We start from the raw sequence: 14,858 nt of genomic DNA, 5'->3' as shown, positions 1-14,858 counted from the left end.
AGTTACATTTATCTTGGCCAGCAAATGCATTCAAGAAGTGAGTGTTAGATCAAAGAACAGGAAAGCGATAAGAATATTTTCTACCTGAGTTATCTATTTGGCTCCCAGCGGGTCTCCTCTTGGGTAATCCTGTCAGAAGTTTCCCACTTTAGAGTTATCTCCCTGGGAGAAAGTGGGGCTGTCCAGGGGCACTGGCTCCGGAGAGAAGATGGTGCCTGTAGTTCCGTAACCTCAAAATGACAGCTTGGAATTGGCTGTCACGGAAGCATTTACACCATGAGAAATGGCGAATGCTACAAATCACCCTGCCTGCTCCCCCTCCCCACCAGCCAGACCTCTCTGGGTTCAACATTTACCTGCACACCTCTGGGCCGCTTTCATCTGTCTTCGGGGGGGTGGTGGTGAGCCACCTTGCTCTCTTCAGCTCCTGGCTCTGGCTGCCCATTTCTCAGGGAACTGGATGGTCATTTTCCTGATCCCTCTGCAAGTGGCATTTTGCCTTCTGGGGGTGGATCTGCCCTCCTGTGGTTCTTTGTCACTTGGAGACACCAAACTCCTGGTCTTGAGTCCAGAAAGGAGAGGCTGGGCTTTGGTCAAAAATAGTAGACTCATTTGACAACTGGCCATTTCCTAGTTTTCCATCTCATCCTGCCAGGTTCTTCTTGCAGCTTCACCTGATTTCAGGAACTTTTTTGTTATAGTATCTGTACCCCAGTTCTTTTCTTCTGGGCAGAAGGCAGAGGAGAGGTGGGAAAGAGTGGTAATCTTAGTAGGTTTAGCAAGCTTTCTTTTCCAGAGGACAAGTCAGGTTGATTTTGCTGTCTTTGCTCTTTGAGGTACCAGCCTGTGAGTCCCAGGCCCACACGACGAGGCACGGGTAGGATTTTCTCGTTTACCTCTTAGGACTTCTTGAAGTGAGGGGTCCAGAGCTGGACCTGAGGGGCCAGGCTGCCACCTCCAGCTGTTTTTAGCTGGCCTGCCCTTTCCGAAGCCCCCAGGAGAATATCTCTAGGAGAAGCAGATTGTTGCTAAGAAACCTTTCAACATTACCTCTAGGGAGGGGCCGTGACAAGAGGAGTAGTGGGGTAGAAATAATAGGTTGCTTGGTGTCTTCAAAGACCCAGGCTGCAGGAATGGGCTCTCCCATTTTACTAGTTATGTAACTAGGCCTCTCTGAGCCATCTGTAAATTGGGAATGATAATGCCTACCTCTCAGGGTTGTGCTGAAGATTGAATGAAGCAACATACATAAAGCACTTGTCCCAGAGTAATTTGTTCACTTCATGGGAGGTGAAAACAAAACCAAACAAAACAAAGCCATGTGTAGCAGCCTGAGCGGAGAGGTGTTTAAGCCCCATGTTTAATATACGATTGTGGGATTTAAGAAACCTGACAGGCTCTGTCGGGCCGCATGTCAAATGATAGACCCCAAAGCAATGCCTTAAAGACCTTTGTTGAGTCACTTCATCCATGCCAACTCACTTGACCTTCACAACAATCCCATGGGCTGGATATCAGCTATTAGGTGCACATAATGAAACTAGAGCTTTGAAAGGCCCTTAACCTTGCTAGGGACCTCGCGGTGAACCCCCAACTCACTGGTCACTGTTCGAGGGAGGACGCTTTCTACTGTTCAGAGTGGCCTGAAACGTGACCAGATGTCAGAGCAGGGCATCTCCTAACAACTCCTGTCTCCGGGTTAGAGAGGGTGGGTGTTTCCTGGGTCAGCTCCGTCCTAGACGGAGTGGTCTCCAGGCTTCCTTCAAGCTCTGCTCAGGGGAATGCCCATGTCTGCTGCCTTGGTGGCACCCAAAGCGTCCAGACCGTGTCAGCCTTTGTATAAGTGAGTGATGCAGGACTGTGGGTGCCCAAGTCCTGCACTGAGAGAGAGTCCTTGAGGGGTCTTGACTGCATGCAGGAAGGAATTCAAGCGCACTCGCACGTCAGAGTTAGAGACGGAAGAAAAGTTTATTAGAGAAGGAATAATGCTCCACAGACAGAGACGTGGTCTCTTCTCAAATGCAGAAAGTGAGAGAGACCCTGAGTGTTCACAGAATTCGGTTTAAATCTGTTTTCCTTTCTGGGGATGGTTATGCACATCAAAGGCGTGGGGAAGCAGGTGCTGGAAACCTCAGCGGGAATCTTCCTGTCGGTTCCCACTGTCTAGCCCTATGAGGATCAGCCAGGTTTCCGTGTCGGGCAGCAAGTAGCAGCCTCTGAATACAACTTGATTTAATATTTAATTCTCATGCCTCTTCCCTATTTCATAAGTGACAAGATTGGAATATTGTTTGGCAGGACTTGGAGTGTGGGTTCCAGTTCTGGCTTTACTACCAACTAACTGTGACCTGGGGCTTAACCTCCTAGAACTGTAGGTTTTTCACTTAAAAAAATGGGATTGAACGATTCCTTAGGTCCAAAGATTGGAGGGAGGGCACAGTGAGATTAGGTTTCTAACGTGGTTTTGGAAAAAGGCCCCAGCTATGCAAATGTGGGGCGCTGTTATCAGCATTATAAAATATCCTGAAGGAGGTTGGTCCTTCTGGAGGAAGAGACTGGTTAAAAGAGCCATGTGTTTAACTCTGCAAATACATCAGGTGCTCTCTGCCATTCCCTATACAAGGTGCTAACGGAGTCACAGACAGTTCTGGACTCTCAGCTGAAAACTTGCCAATTATTGGTTTTACTTACATCTTGTTAATTTCAGTGAAGTTGTGAGTATTTGTCAGAAAAGCTTGAGAAGCTGCAATATCAAAACCAAACAATGACTTTCACTTGTTTGTTTAATAAATATATATTGGGTGATAATGAGGTGCCAGGCAGTGGGAATACAGGAAGACGGCCATGCAGGATAGATTTCACTTTCCATCACAAGGTAAAAGATGAAGAACGAAATTAAAGGGGGAAGGAAAGCAGAAAAACTGTCAGGAGCTGGCTGAAGAGTTAAAATCATTGAGCAAAAGAGCGGGGCGGGGGGCGGGGGGTGGGGGGAGAGAAACTGTGCAACTTTATGGCTCAGTTCATCAGGCGAAACACACTTTTTTTTTTTATTGGTTTCAAGAGAATTTCATCATGGAAGAACTATTTCAATAAGGGGCCTTTGGGCAGCAGAATGAATGATTTTCTTAATAGCAGTGTTTTGTTTTTCTGTTTTTTTTTTTTTCCCCCGAACATTTTATGATGAGGTGATGGGGAAATTTTCAAAAATAGAAAAGTTGAAAGAATGCAAACACCCATATCTCCACTTCCTAGAGGATACAATTACTGTTTTATGTATTAATTGCAGTTGTTGTTGTTGTTGTTGTTGTTTTAAGACAAAGTTTCTGGTGGGGTTGTTTCAAGCATCGGCTCTTCCTGAGGATATCGTAAGAGTTTTCCCTAGGACCGAAGGATGGGATGGCAGGTGTGTCTGTCAGAGAAGAGAGGAATGGATGTTCGCCCCAGAATGTAGTTTTCTGGGAATCAGACTGGTTGGGAGTGGGAAAACAAACAAACAAAAAGCTCCCGAGAATCAAGTTCCGCTGGCCCCCGGCTCTGACAGCGTGGTCTCAGCCGGTTAGTAGGACGGGAGTCTCGTGGCTGCTTTTGGCTGGGAGGTCTAAGGGATCATCTTTCCCCTGCTCTAGACTCGCCTTCGTTCTGCAAAGGGTAGAAAAAGGCAACGATGGCGGCCCTGGCGTCCGCCCCGGGCACAGGAAAACAAATGGGAATCCCTAGAGCAGCTAAGCGGGGAGGCCGAGGGGACCCCGAATTCTGCAGCTTGGCAGCTGGCACAGCCCCTCCGGCTCGCGACGCTCCTCCGGGGGTTGCAGCTAGAGCGCCCGGGAGGGGGCAGTCGGCGGGCCGGGGCAGGGGTGTCATCCTGCGGCAGCTGCTGAGCTCTGCCCGGCCCAGCTGTCCCTGAGACTCCGGGTTGCCGCCCCGGGAGGAGTGGGCTCGGGGAGGGCCCAGCCTCTGCGCTCCTCCCCCCCGGCCGGGCCGGAGTCAGCTTGGCAGTCCGGGTGCGCGCCCTTTGCATAAAGCCCTCCTCCCGGGCCAAGGTAAAGGAAGTTGGGCTCCCGCCTGGATGGGAGGCGGAAGGGAGCCCCGCTCCTGTTGTTTTCCTCCAGCGGTAGTAGGTGGCGGGCACGAGGGGTGGGGTGCGCCCTCCCAACGCGGGCCAGGCGCTCTGCAGAGATAATCGCGCCGGGAGCCCAGCGCAGCTCGCAGCGCCTGCATCGGACTCACCCCAAGCATCCCTCCTGGGGGCTGCGGAAAGTGGAGCTCGGCTGTCGTTTCGAGGACCTGAGAGAAGCACTTGGTACCCTAGTGGCCCGAGCCCTCGGGGGTGCACACGAGCCCAGCCAGACCGTGCATTTTCCCGAGGAGCCCCTGCCTGCATCCCGGGGCGAGATGGCCGCACGGGCGCCTGCGCCCCGCTTACTCCTCTGCCTGTGGGCGCTGCTGACCCTCGGGGTCGCCGCAGGTAAGGGCTTCGATCTGGAGGGAAAAGTTGAGTTTCGCCAGGCAACAGTGGGGAACGGGGAACCAGGGACCAAATTCCCTCTGACTCTGCCAGATCCAGTTGTGGCCGCGGCCGAGAAGCCACCCGGGGTGGGTCTTGAGTTTCCTGCTCGCAGCTCCGCTCTCTTTGCAGAAAGGAATTTTCCCGGGCGCTCAAATGGGAGGGCAGGGTACTGGAGTGGGCAGCCGGCGACGCTAAAGGGCCTGCGGAGAGGTGATGGGAAAATTGGGGAACGTGAAGATGGGAATTTTGAAGCTGGGAATATTGAAGAGGTAGTTGTAGGGGGGAAAGTGTTTTTTGCTTTTTTTTTTTTTTTTTTTTTAAAGCGTCGAATGTAAATTCCCCTTCTGGTTTTACCTGCTGCGCTGGTGCTCAAATTCGAGGCTCCTTTATTTTCCTACCTCTGCCCAAGGTAGAATTCACCTTACGCCTGTCACCTGTGGATTCCCCTGCACACCCCTGCCAGCCGACCTGTGTGGACTAGCGTATTCAAAGTCCTGCCTTCTTCCGTTACTTATATTTTTTTTACATCGAAATAATTTGACTTACAAAAAACTTCCTCTAAACTTGAGATGACCTCTTCTACTTGACATGATTGGCAAAAGGTCTTAAATGCTTCATCTGTGCTCTGCTTTGTAAAATTTTTTGAATTTAATTCACCAGCAAATGCATGTTTACTGTGCGCAGGGCAGCGTGACAGTGAGAGGTCTCAGGTGAAGGGAAATGAGATGGAATCATGTGGCGGCACAGTTTGCCAGAATACTTGCGGAATACTATTTTCTGTGTTGCCCAGTCCAGCACACCCAGCTGATCGCCTCTTGTAGGTTCCTGCAGGAATTGCTCCCAGAGCTTCCTAGCAGCAAGTGTCAAAAGTTCCTAATCGTTAAGCGCTCACAAGTTTTTATTTTGTTTTGTTTTTAGCAACCAGTTCAAAACAATAAAATTTCCCATAAGCTAGGTTTCCGGTTTATCTGGAAAAAAATCTGAAGATCTGGCAGCACAGGGTCTTCTGTCCCACCTGGAACTGAGCAGTGGTCACCCCTTTTATTTAGGATGTGTGACCCCCAATTTGTTCCACTCCTCCCTGTTGCAGCACTTACCCCCAGCCCTCTTTTGACTTAGTGGTCACTGTGTTGGGGGGAGGAGGAGAGGCCAGTCTCCAGTGGATTGTTTGGAAGTTTCCTTTTCTTCGGCTATTTTCAGTGTTTACTGTACTGGGCACATCAGGGGCCTGGGGACATCAGACCCTGAGTTGAAATCATCCTACTGGAGTGACTCTGCTTTTAGGTTGGCTGCCGCTCGCCACACAGGAACACTTTCTCCACTGCCATGCCCAGTTATTTTGATGACCAAGCCAAGTTCACCTTTGAGTACTGTGCTAGAGGCTTCCTAGCTTGATGTATTTTTGTTGTTGGTCTTTCAAGTTGGAAGTTGTCTTGGGAAAAAATTGTTTTTCCTGTCACTTAACTCCAGACCGTGTTCATGCCTCCACGGTCACCTCATTATAAACCTCAGGTCATTCTTAGGGAGAAGTCGCTAGAAAAAAAGGCAAATGTTTGGGAATAATCCCAACTCTGTACATGCTAATGTGAGGGCACCGTCAGAAAACGATCGTTTATATTGCTTCCTCCTTTGTTCTGTATTCTGAGTTTATGGTTGGGAGACATTGGAGGACCCTCCGGACACTATGTGGATGACTGTAGTAACACAAACTGTTATTATGTCTTATTACCTCACCCTGTCTGGTTGGGAGACCAGAGCAGATCCCCCTGTGACCCCAGAGCAGTGAAAACCTGAATGGCCCTCCCAGTTCTCCCAGTGACTTACACGGGAACTTAAGCTTTCTGAACCTCCGTTTTCACAACTGTAAAATGAGGGGTTATAGGACAACCAGGCATGGAACTTGCGCACCCTCAGGGACTTTCCTTTCTGTGTCCGTGTCACAGACACCACTAATCAATGACTGTATTCTTCTGCACTGAGCCAGGACTCAGCCTGCCTCATCTATAACCCAGCCCACAGGGCTGCCACATCTACATGATCGCTAAGGTCACCTTCAGCTTCATTAGTTTAAAAAAATGGAATGATCAAAGCCAGGAGAAGCGAAGTGCCTTAAAATGGTTTCGCCTGCGATTATGTCATGCTATTACTTGGAGCAGAAGACAATGTTAGCTCATGTTCCAAGACTAAAGTTTCACCAGGGCTTTTCCAAGTTCCTTTTATTCCTTTGTCAAGGGGCCAGGGAAGGGGCAGATCTGCAGGTCTCATGAACACACGTGGCATCTGTAGGACTACAGTTCATCTCTCACTGGGGATTGCCACAGAGAACGTGGTTCCCAGACCTAATTGTTTAAAAATAATTCTCACCCGCTTTTTAGAGTGATTGTTCAGAAGCATTTCTTGCTGTTTTAGAATCTCTAGCATTAGATGACATTCTCTGCCTTCCATCGAGTGGCTTAGATTTTTTTTTTTTTTTCATCTTTTTCTAACTTTGGGATATGATGTGGCCAAAATGGGGAGGGACTCATAACATCCTGTGACTCCAGGCTGGCTTCAGATCTTTCAACGGGAGCCTCTTCTAACCAGACAAAAGGCCCAATACAGATAACTGTTACTCTTTATTTTATAAATGGAAAAGATTCCCAAAGCAGGTGGCAGGATTTTTGTTTTTTTTTTTAAATAACAACTCTATTGAGATATAATTCGAATACCATAAAACTCTTTTAAAGTGTACAATTCAGTAGTTTTTAGTGTATTCACAAGACTATGCAATGATCAGCACTAATTTAATTCCAGAACATTTTCATCATCCCAAAAAGAAGCTCTAAATGACATTAGCAGCCATTTCCCAGTACTCCCCTCTCCCCTAACACTCCCCTTCCTCCAGGCCTAGACGGCTGCGGATTGCTTTCTATCTCCGTAGATTTGTCTGTATTGGACATTTCAGATAAATGGAATCGCACAATATGTGTGTTTTTTTTTTTTTAAACTGCCTTCTTTCACTTAGCATAATGCTTTCAAGATCCATCCATACGGCGACGCAGCTCCAATGCATGTAGTTTATTCTTTTTTTATGGCCAAATAATATTCCCATTATATGGATAGACCGCATTTTGTTTATCTATTCATCAGTTGATGGACATTTGGGTCGTTTCTACCTTTTGGCTATTATGAACAATGCTGCTGCGAACATGCACGTACACGTTTTTGTGCAGACATATGTTTTCATTTCTCTTGGGTATATACCTAGGAGTAGAATTGCTGAGTCATATGGTAACTATAACCTTATGCAAAAATGCCAAACTGTCTTCCATTTAAAAATCCTACCAACAATGTGTACGGGTTCTAATTTCTCCACATCTTTTCCAACACTTGTTTTTATCTTTATTTTTAGCCATTCTAGTCTGTATAACATAGTAGATATCTTATTGTGGTTTTGTTTGTGGTTAATGTCAAGTACTGGCCAATAGTCCCAACAGCGTGGGGGTCTCTGTGTTATCACATCTCAAAAATACACACCTGATTTTTTTTTTAAGCCGAATGTGGAGGGACTGTGCAAAAAGGGAGGTTGTTCAGAGATCAAGCAAGGCAGTAATAACCTGACCTTTCCTTGTCCAGGATCAAAGGCCGTCATCATCGGAGAAGTTCATGAGAACGTTACTCTGCACTGTGGCAACATCTCAGGCCCGAGGGGTCTAGTGACCTGGTACCGGAATGACTCGAAGCCCATCTTCCTCCTGTCCTCCAATTCCAGCCTCCTGCCAGCCAAGCCACGCTTCTCTCTGACGAGGGCCAGCTCCCTGCACATCGAGGCGCTGAGCCTGCAGGATGCGGGGAATTACACCTGCTTGGAGGTCCTGAAGGAGACTCGGTGGTTCCGAGTGCGGCTGCAGGTGGCCAGTAAGTGGGGTGGGAGGGGACTGGGGTTGTCTGGTGAGGTGCTCAGAGCCTTGAACAGGAGGGGCGTTTTGGAGTCCATGGCCTGGGTTTCATTCTGGGCTCTGCCACCTGCAAGCCAAATGACCTCTTGTGCCTGTATTTCCTCATCTGTAAAATGGATATAAAAGTACTGCTGTGAGGAGTAGATACAAGTTTATCTATCTGAAGTGCTACAAATGCCTCCTGGCATAATAGCAATTACTTTTAGCTTGTTAATATCATTTTGCTGTTAATATTTTATCATGCAACGAAGTCGCATAACATAGTTGAGTATAACATAATTCAGTCAGGCTGCCTAAATTTTAGTCTTAAAGCTGTCGCTTAGTTCTGTATCATCTTGAGTAAGTAGCTTAATATCTCTGAGCTTCAGTTTTTCTTATTTATTGGATGGGATTATTCTATTGCATACCTTACCAGGTAAGAGCTTATGCTATAGTGTTTAGTACAGGGCTTGGCACGGCTACTACTGTGCTTTCCAAAAAGTCATGTCCGTTCATATCAATTAGTTTCATTATTGCCTTGTATGAATTTAGAGCTTGTTTGGCAAACTACAGCCTGTGGACCATATCCATTCTGCTGCTTATTTTTGTATGGCCTGCAAGCTATAAATATTTTTTTACATTTTTAAATGGATGGAAAAAAAAATCAAAAGAAGAATAATATTTGTGACATGTGAAAATCATATGAAATTCAAGTTTCAGTGTCCACAAGTAAGGTTTTATTGGGATACAGCCACACTTATCTATTTCCATATTATCTCTGATTGCTTTTGGTGCTACAATGGCAGCGTGGCCGTGACACAAATTATATGGCTGCAAGGCCTAAAATATTTATTCTCTGTCCCTTACAGAAAAAGTTACTGGTCACCAGTTTAGAGGGACATCCAGGTAGTATACTTTAGTGCAAATACCCATGTGATCAGTTTGCTGTTCCCTAGTTTCTTCATCTGTAAAATAAAGAATTTACTCATTCCTTTATTCAACATATATTTACTGAGAGCCACATGCCAGGCACTGTTCTAGGCACTCGGCCACAGGAGTCAATAGGACAGACAAGGTCCCTACCTGGGGACTAACTGATGTCCTAATGGGAGAAGACAGACAATAAGCAAATATACAAATGCATCAGGCAATATCAGAATGATAAGTGCTATGCATAGAATTGAGATGGGGTGATGTGATTCTCTGAAACACTTTTAAATTGGGAGGTTAGAGAGGAATTTTTGGAGGTAGTGACATTTAAGATAAATGATAAGGAGAAGCCAGTCATACAAAGATAAGAAAGAATGTGATCCAGGCAGAAATTCAACTAGCGCAAGATGGGTCGAGCATGGTGCAGATGGGGAGCAGGCTGGTGTGGCGGGAACCCAGTGTGTGAGAGGGCAGGCTGTGTGCAATGTGGGGGGCAGGGTCAGACCACGGGGGGCCGGGTAGAACTGGTGATATAGGTTGAATTATGGCCCCCAGAAAGGTATGTCGAAAGCCCTAACCTCTGGTATCTATGATTGTGACTTTAATTGGAAGTAGAGTCTTTGCAGATATAATCAGATTAAGGTGAGGTCCTTAGAATGGGCATTAATTAAAATGGACTGGCATCCTTATAAGAAGAAGAAAGTGCATGAAGAGGCAGAGTCACACAGGGAAAATGTCATCATGGGATAGAGACAGATATTGGAGTGATATAGCTTCAAGCAAAGGAATGCCAAGGATTGACAGCCAACACCAAAAGCCAGGGAAGAGGCGAGGAAGGAGGGATCCTCTTCGAGAGTCTTTGGAGGGCATACAGCCCTCCTGACACCTTGATTTTTGACTTCTGGCTTCCAGAACTGTGCGATAATCAATTTCTGTCGTTTTAAGTCATCTGGTTTATGGTACTTTGTTAAGGCAGTCCCAGGAAACCAATATATCTGGTAAGGAATTGGTATTTTATTCTGGGTCAGGAGAAACTTCTGGAGCTTTAAGTAAGCAGGGGTGTCGTAGTATTTGAGTTGCACATGGAGAATGTATGTGTGTAGTCTTGAAAAGGACTCATCAATTAAAAACAGGAAAGCCAGTCAGAGCTATAAGGTGTTGGTGGCCAGAAACCGAGTGGCAGCAATGGCCTTGTTGAACATGCGCAGGTTCAGAAAATATTTTGGAGATAGACCAGCAAGACTTGCTAGCAGACCGGAAGTGGAGGACGAAGGGAAGAGAGGCTTCAGGGACACGTCTAGCTTTTCCCATGGCCTCTAAGGTTTGCACCAGCTCTCGAGGCTTACAGTGAATGTGTGAGCACAGTGTTTTTGTGTCTGGAGGTGCCATAGATGAATTGCTGAGTGGCCATGTCAGAAAATGTCACCCATCTTGGCCCAGCCGTGTTTGGTTCCCACTGTGAGCCCATGGGCAAGTGCTGGCAGGCCTCCCTGACTCCAACGGCCAAACAGTAATTACTAATTCCCTCAGGTCAGTCTTGTCAATAAATATCTTCTCTTTTGGCCACAGAGGAGTAAGGCATTGCAGCTTCTTGTTTTGTTTTTATCATTGCTATCTCCAGTTTATGATGACTTTATCTGACACTGATTTTATTAATCATTGGCTAAATTTATTGGGGGATGGATTAGTTTCATTATTGCCCTGTATGGAGATAAATGCAAGGCCTTCTTATGATGAAAATGAACTTACGTTTTAAAAAATATCACTAAATTCAAAGGGCGCTTTGGGCTCCCCGAGTTACTGTGGTGCGATTCGCATTGTGGAAACTTCTTTACTTGGAAACATAGGGGGTCCCTGACTTGTGTAGGACTTGTTTGGGAAAACAGGACACAACTGTTTTAGCCAGTTTGGGTTGCTCTAACAAAAATAGCATAGACTGGGGGTGCTTAAACAACAAACTTTTATTTCTCATGGTTCTAGAGGCTCGGGAAGTCCATGATCAAGGTGCCGGAAGCTCCAGTGTCTGGTGAGGCCTGCTCCCTGGTTTGCATTGTATCTTCACGGGGCAGAGAGCAGAGAGAGGGGAAGCAAGCCCTCTGGGGTCTCTTCTTATAAGGGCACTAATCCCATTCATGAGGGCTCTACTCTCATGACCTAATGACCTCCCAAAGGCCTCACCTCCCAATACCATCAAATTGGGGATTAGGTTGTAACATATGGATTTTGCGGGGGATACAGACATTCAGTCCAGAGCACAGACATTCTCTGTTTCACATATAGCAGAGTCCTCTGCAATCTCAGGCCTTGTTCCCATTCTGGGAGAAGCCTGGGCAAACACCAGACCCTTCTGGGCATTAGGGAGTCCCTTCCTCCTCCCCAGAGTGAGGCTGGAGAGGAAGCCTTGTCATTTCAGATTAGAGCTTGGCCTTCGTTTCTGCGCAGAAGATTTGGGAGTGTGGATTAGGCTTGATTCAACCGCTGTTTCTGGGAGGGCTACGGTGTTGCTAAGTGGCTGATAGCACACACTCTGAGGCCCAGCTGCCTGGGTTCAGATCCAGGTCTCGCTAGCTGTTGTCTTTGTGACCTTGAGGAGGTCACTTGAACTCTTCCAACCTTAATTTTTATCATCTGTGAAGAATGTGAAGAAAGAAAGAATGCGATCCAGCGGTAATGATCGGACTTAGGCACAGAGTCGCTGCACGTACTCACGAGATAAATCAGCACCCAAGTATGCATTTGGTCCATGTTCCTTTGATCAACTAGTTAAGCAGGCGACAGGATTCCTATGGGAAAATGCATCTCAAGTTCCCAGTAATCTATTACATCTGGGCTTTTCAAACAGGACTTGCTGCGGGTCAGGGACACTATGTGCCCAGATCTTGCTTTCCCTGTGTTTTCCCCGAGGTGGTTGATAACTTAGTCTCTTAAAGAGAAAAGTTTGGAAACATTCTCACATGGCCTTGGAAGCTAAGGGAAAAAATTTCGAGATGTGACAAGTCGTTATCTGGAAGAGATTTTGAATGTGTGAATGGACAAAGATGCTGTAGAAACACAAGCCGGCTGTATGAGGGCCGGTCACTTCTCTCTCCTTCCCACTTGGATCTCTGCTTATTGATCAGTGGGCATTTGGTGCCCCTACCTCTAAGGAGTCAGGTTTTCTATAGGCCTTGGAGTGATTCAACCTACCTGGAATGGGCACCGCCACATGAATTTGTCATCGGTCTCATTCAGGACAAAAAGACTCTGCACTGATACTTGTTAACTTAATGGTGCCATCGAAGAGTCTTGCCATCAGGATCGGGGCTGCTGCTCCCGAAAATACAGAAGTTCCTTAGTCCAGAGCAGTTCAGGGCTGCCGCGGCTGCTTATTTCACAGTTACCCATCCTCCCCTGCGTCCAAATTGGGGCGGGTATAATGTGAGAACAGCTGTGTGTTTACCCGCAGAAAGGCTGGAGGGATGGGGAACATGGCAAAGACCTTAACACATTCCAGTAGACTTTGTGTTTCTTTCAAGATATCATCTCTTACGCAGTCGAGAGCTAAGTGATCTCGCTAGAGATTAGCCCGTGCAAGACCGTAGTCAGATTTCACGGCACTCCCTGTGTCCGTCTTTCTCAGGCCAAGCAAGTGTCGAGGGAGCATTGGAGCCAGTTGGCACATGGTCAGTGAGGAGGTTGGTTAGGATGAACTTCCAGATTCACTTGGGGTTTGGAGGGTGGGGTGTTCCTGTCTAGCCAGTGATATGACTGCCACTCCACACTTCCAGGGAATCCCAGGAAAGTCCCATGGTTCCCTGACTAATTGGGTCCATTGATTTATATTCATTCTCTGTTGACGGGGGTGACACCGCCTCAAAACAACATAAGGTCCTAGGGAAAGGGACTGTTGGGCGCACTGAAGAAAGATTGTTGGCCCCATCAGAAGCTGGTTGATCCTTGCCCAGAGATGGATTAATTTGAATCTTGCCAAGCTCATCTGAAGCAGAGATGGATGCATCCCAGAGATGGGATGAAGCAGAGACTACCTGGTATATATAGTCTTAGGTCATCGTCAAGAAAAAATGCTGCTAAGATGAGCAAATGTCTGAAGATAACTTTTCCTATTGGTGAGGAACCCAAGACACAGAGATGAGAATCTCTCTTTTTGTGGGTCCCTGAGATGGAAATTAATTCTTTGGGACCCTTGACTAGATGACCTATAGTTAAGGGGGAAGGAAAGAAGTGAGTTCCCCTGTCAGGAATGACAGCAGAGAAGAAGAAGGCAGCAGCAGAGGTAGATTGTTCTAGAACAGGACTCAAATGTTTTCTGTAGAGAGTCAGATGGTTAATATTTTAGACTTTATGGGCCAATGGGTAAAATTGAGGATATTATATAAGAACTTATATAATAAGAAAACCAATTTCCACATATTTTTATTGACAGAATTTAAAATGTAATAGTCTTTTTTTGTAGTACAGGTCTACTAACGAGAAGGATGTAATTCATTTTTGGAGGGCTAACGTTTCACTTGATCGGGGTTCAAAGTTAGTGTTCTCTTTCAAATTACTGTGAACGTTCACCTGTAAAAACCATTCTTAGTTTTACGGGACGTACAAAAACAGATAGTTTGCCGATGCCTGCTCTAGAATCAATCTAGAAATATACTACTGATAATAATATCGGATCACATTTATAGAACACTGACCACACGTGAAACACCAGGCTAAGTATTCTGCTTATATTATCTTGTCAGAGCCTTCAGTAACCCAGCGATAGAAGTTATTACTGTTCTTTTCATTTCAAAGGAGGGACAGGAAAGTGAGAGTGAGAGGGGCAGGGACTGGCCCAAGGTTGTCCGTATATAAGCGGCGGTAGGATTTACACACTGGTCTGTCTGAATTCAGAGTACGAGCTCATAACCACTAGGCTATGGCATCCATCTGATAAAGAGTCAAGCACTGAAACTGACAATGACCAAGGCCTCTATAAGATGCTGAGCCTTTGCGATCACTCTGTATTTTCATTTATTGGATGTTTTATTTTTGCTTCTTCCCCTGTCCGTCTCTCTGAGTGAGTGTTACTATCCCTCTGCAAGCAGAAGTTATGGTAGTTTCTGTTTCGGAATATCAATGGAGTGGAGGGAGACATGGGAAGGAAATAAATAGGTATCTCCTTCTTCGTAGTAAGTCAGAGTCAGGGAAGAACCCCAGGGACTCAAAAGGATGGTGTCAGCTGTAATTGAGAAGCAGACTCAACTCAAGGGGCTTGTAGACGAGCTGTAACCTTTGAACATTTAATTCAGGAGGGAAGCCTGTCAGATTCTTTCGTTTGATTGTATTTTTAAATGCTTCCACCAGCTTCCTTATCCAGCTCTATTTCTTGCTGAGAATCATGCTGTTCAAAAGCCCCTCCCGGCTAATTTCTGGAGCTCCGCACTGTCCATGCCAGGCCGCTGTGGCTCTCCAGACCACAGTTTGGAAGACCCGGGCCGTCCAACCTAACACACCACCTTTACTGGCCCAGG

General features: G+C 46.5%; 1 protein-coding gene across 1 annotated transcript in view; it reads left to right on the top strand.

Moving 5' to 3' along the window:
* The first annotated feature begins 3,964 nt into the window (after positions 1-3,964).
* VSIG10 (V-set and immunoglobulin domain containing 10) overlaps positions 3,965-14,858 on the top strand; it is a 28,513-nt gene continuing 17,619 nt past the window's right edge. Inside the window, exons 1-2 of the mRNA XM_011355846.2 lie at positions 3,965-4,465; positions 8,123-8,404. Coding sequence (XP_011354148.1) covers positions 4,393-4,465; positions 8,123-8,404 — 355 coding nt within the window. The 5' untranslated portion in view covers positions 3,965-4,392. The remainder of the gene's footprint in view (positions 4,466-8,122; positions 8,405-14,858) is intronic.

Source organism: Pteropus vampyrus, unplaced genomic scaffold, assembly GCF_000151845.1.
Source record: "Pteropus vampyrus isolate Shadow unplaced genomic scaffold, Pvam_2.0 Scaffold23, whole genome shotgun sequence".
NCBI classification, from domain to species: Eukaryota; Metazoa; Chordata; class Mammalia; order Chiroptera; family Pteropodidae; genus Pteropus; species Pteropus vampyrus.
This window is presented reverse-complemented; position numbering and strand designations above follow the sequence as displayed.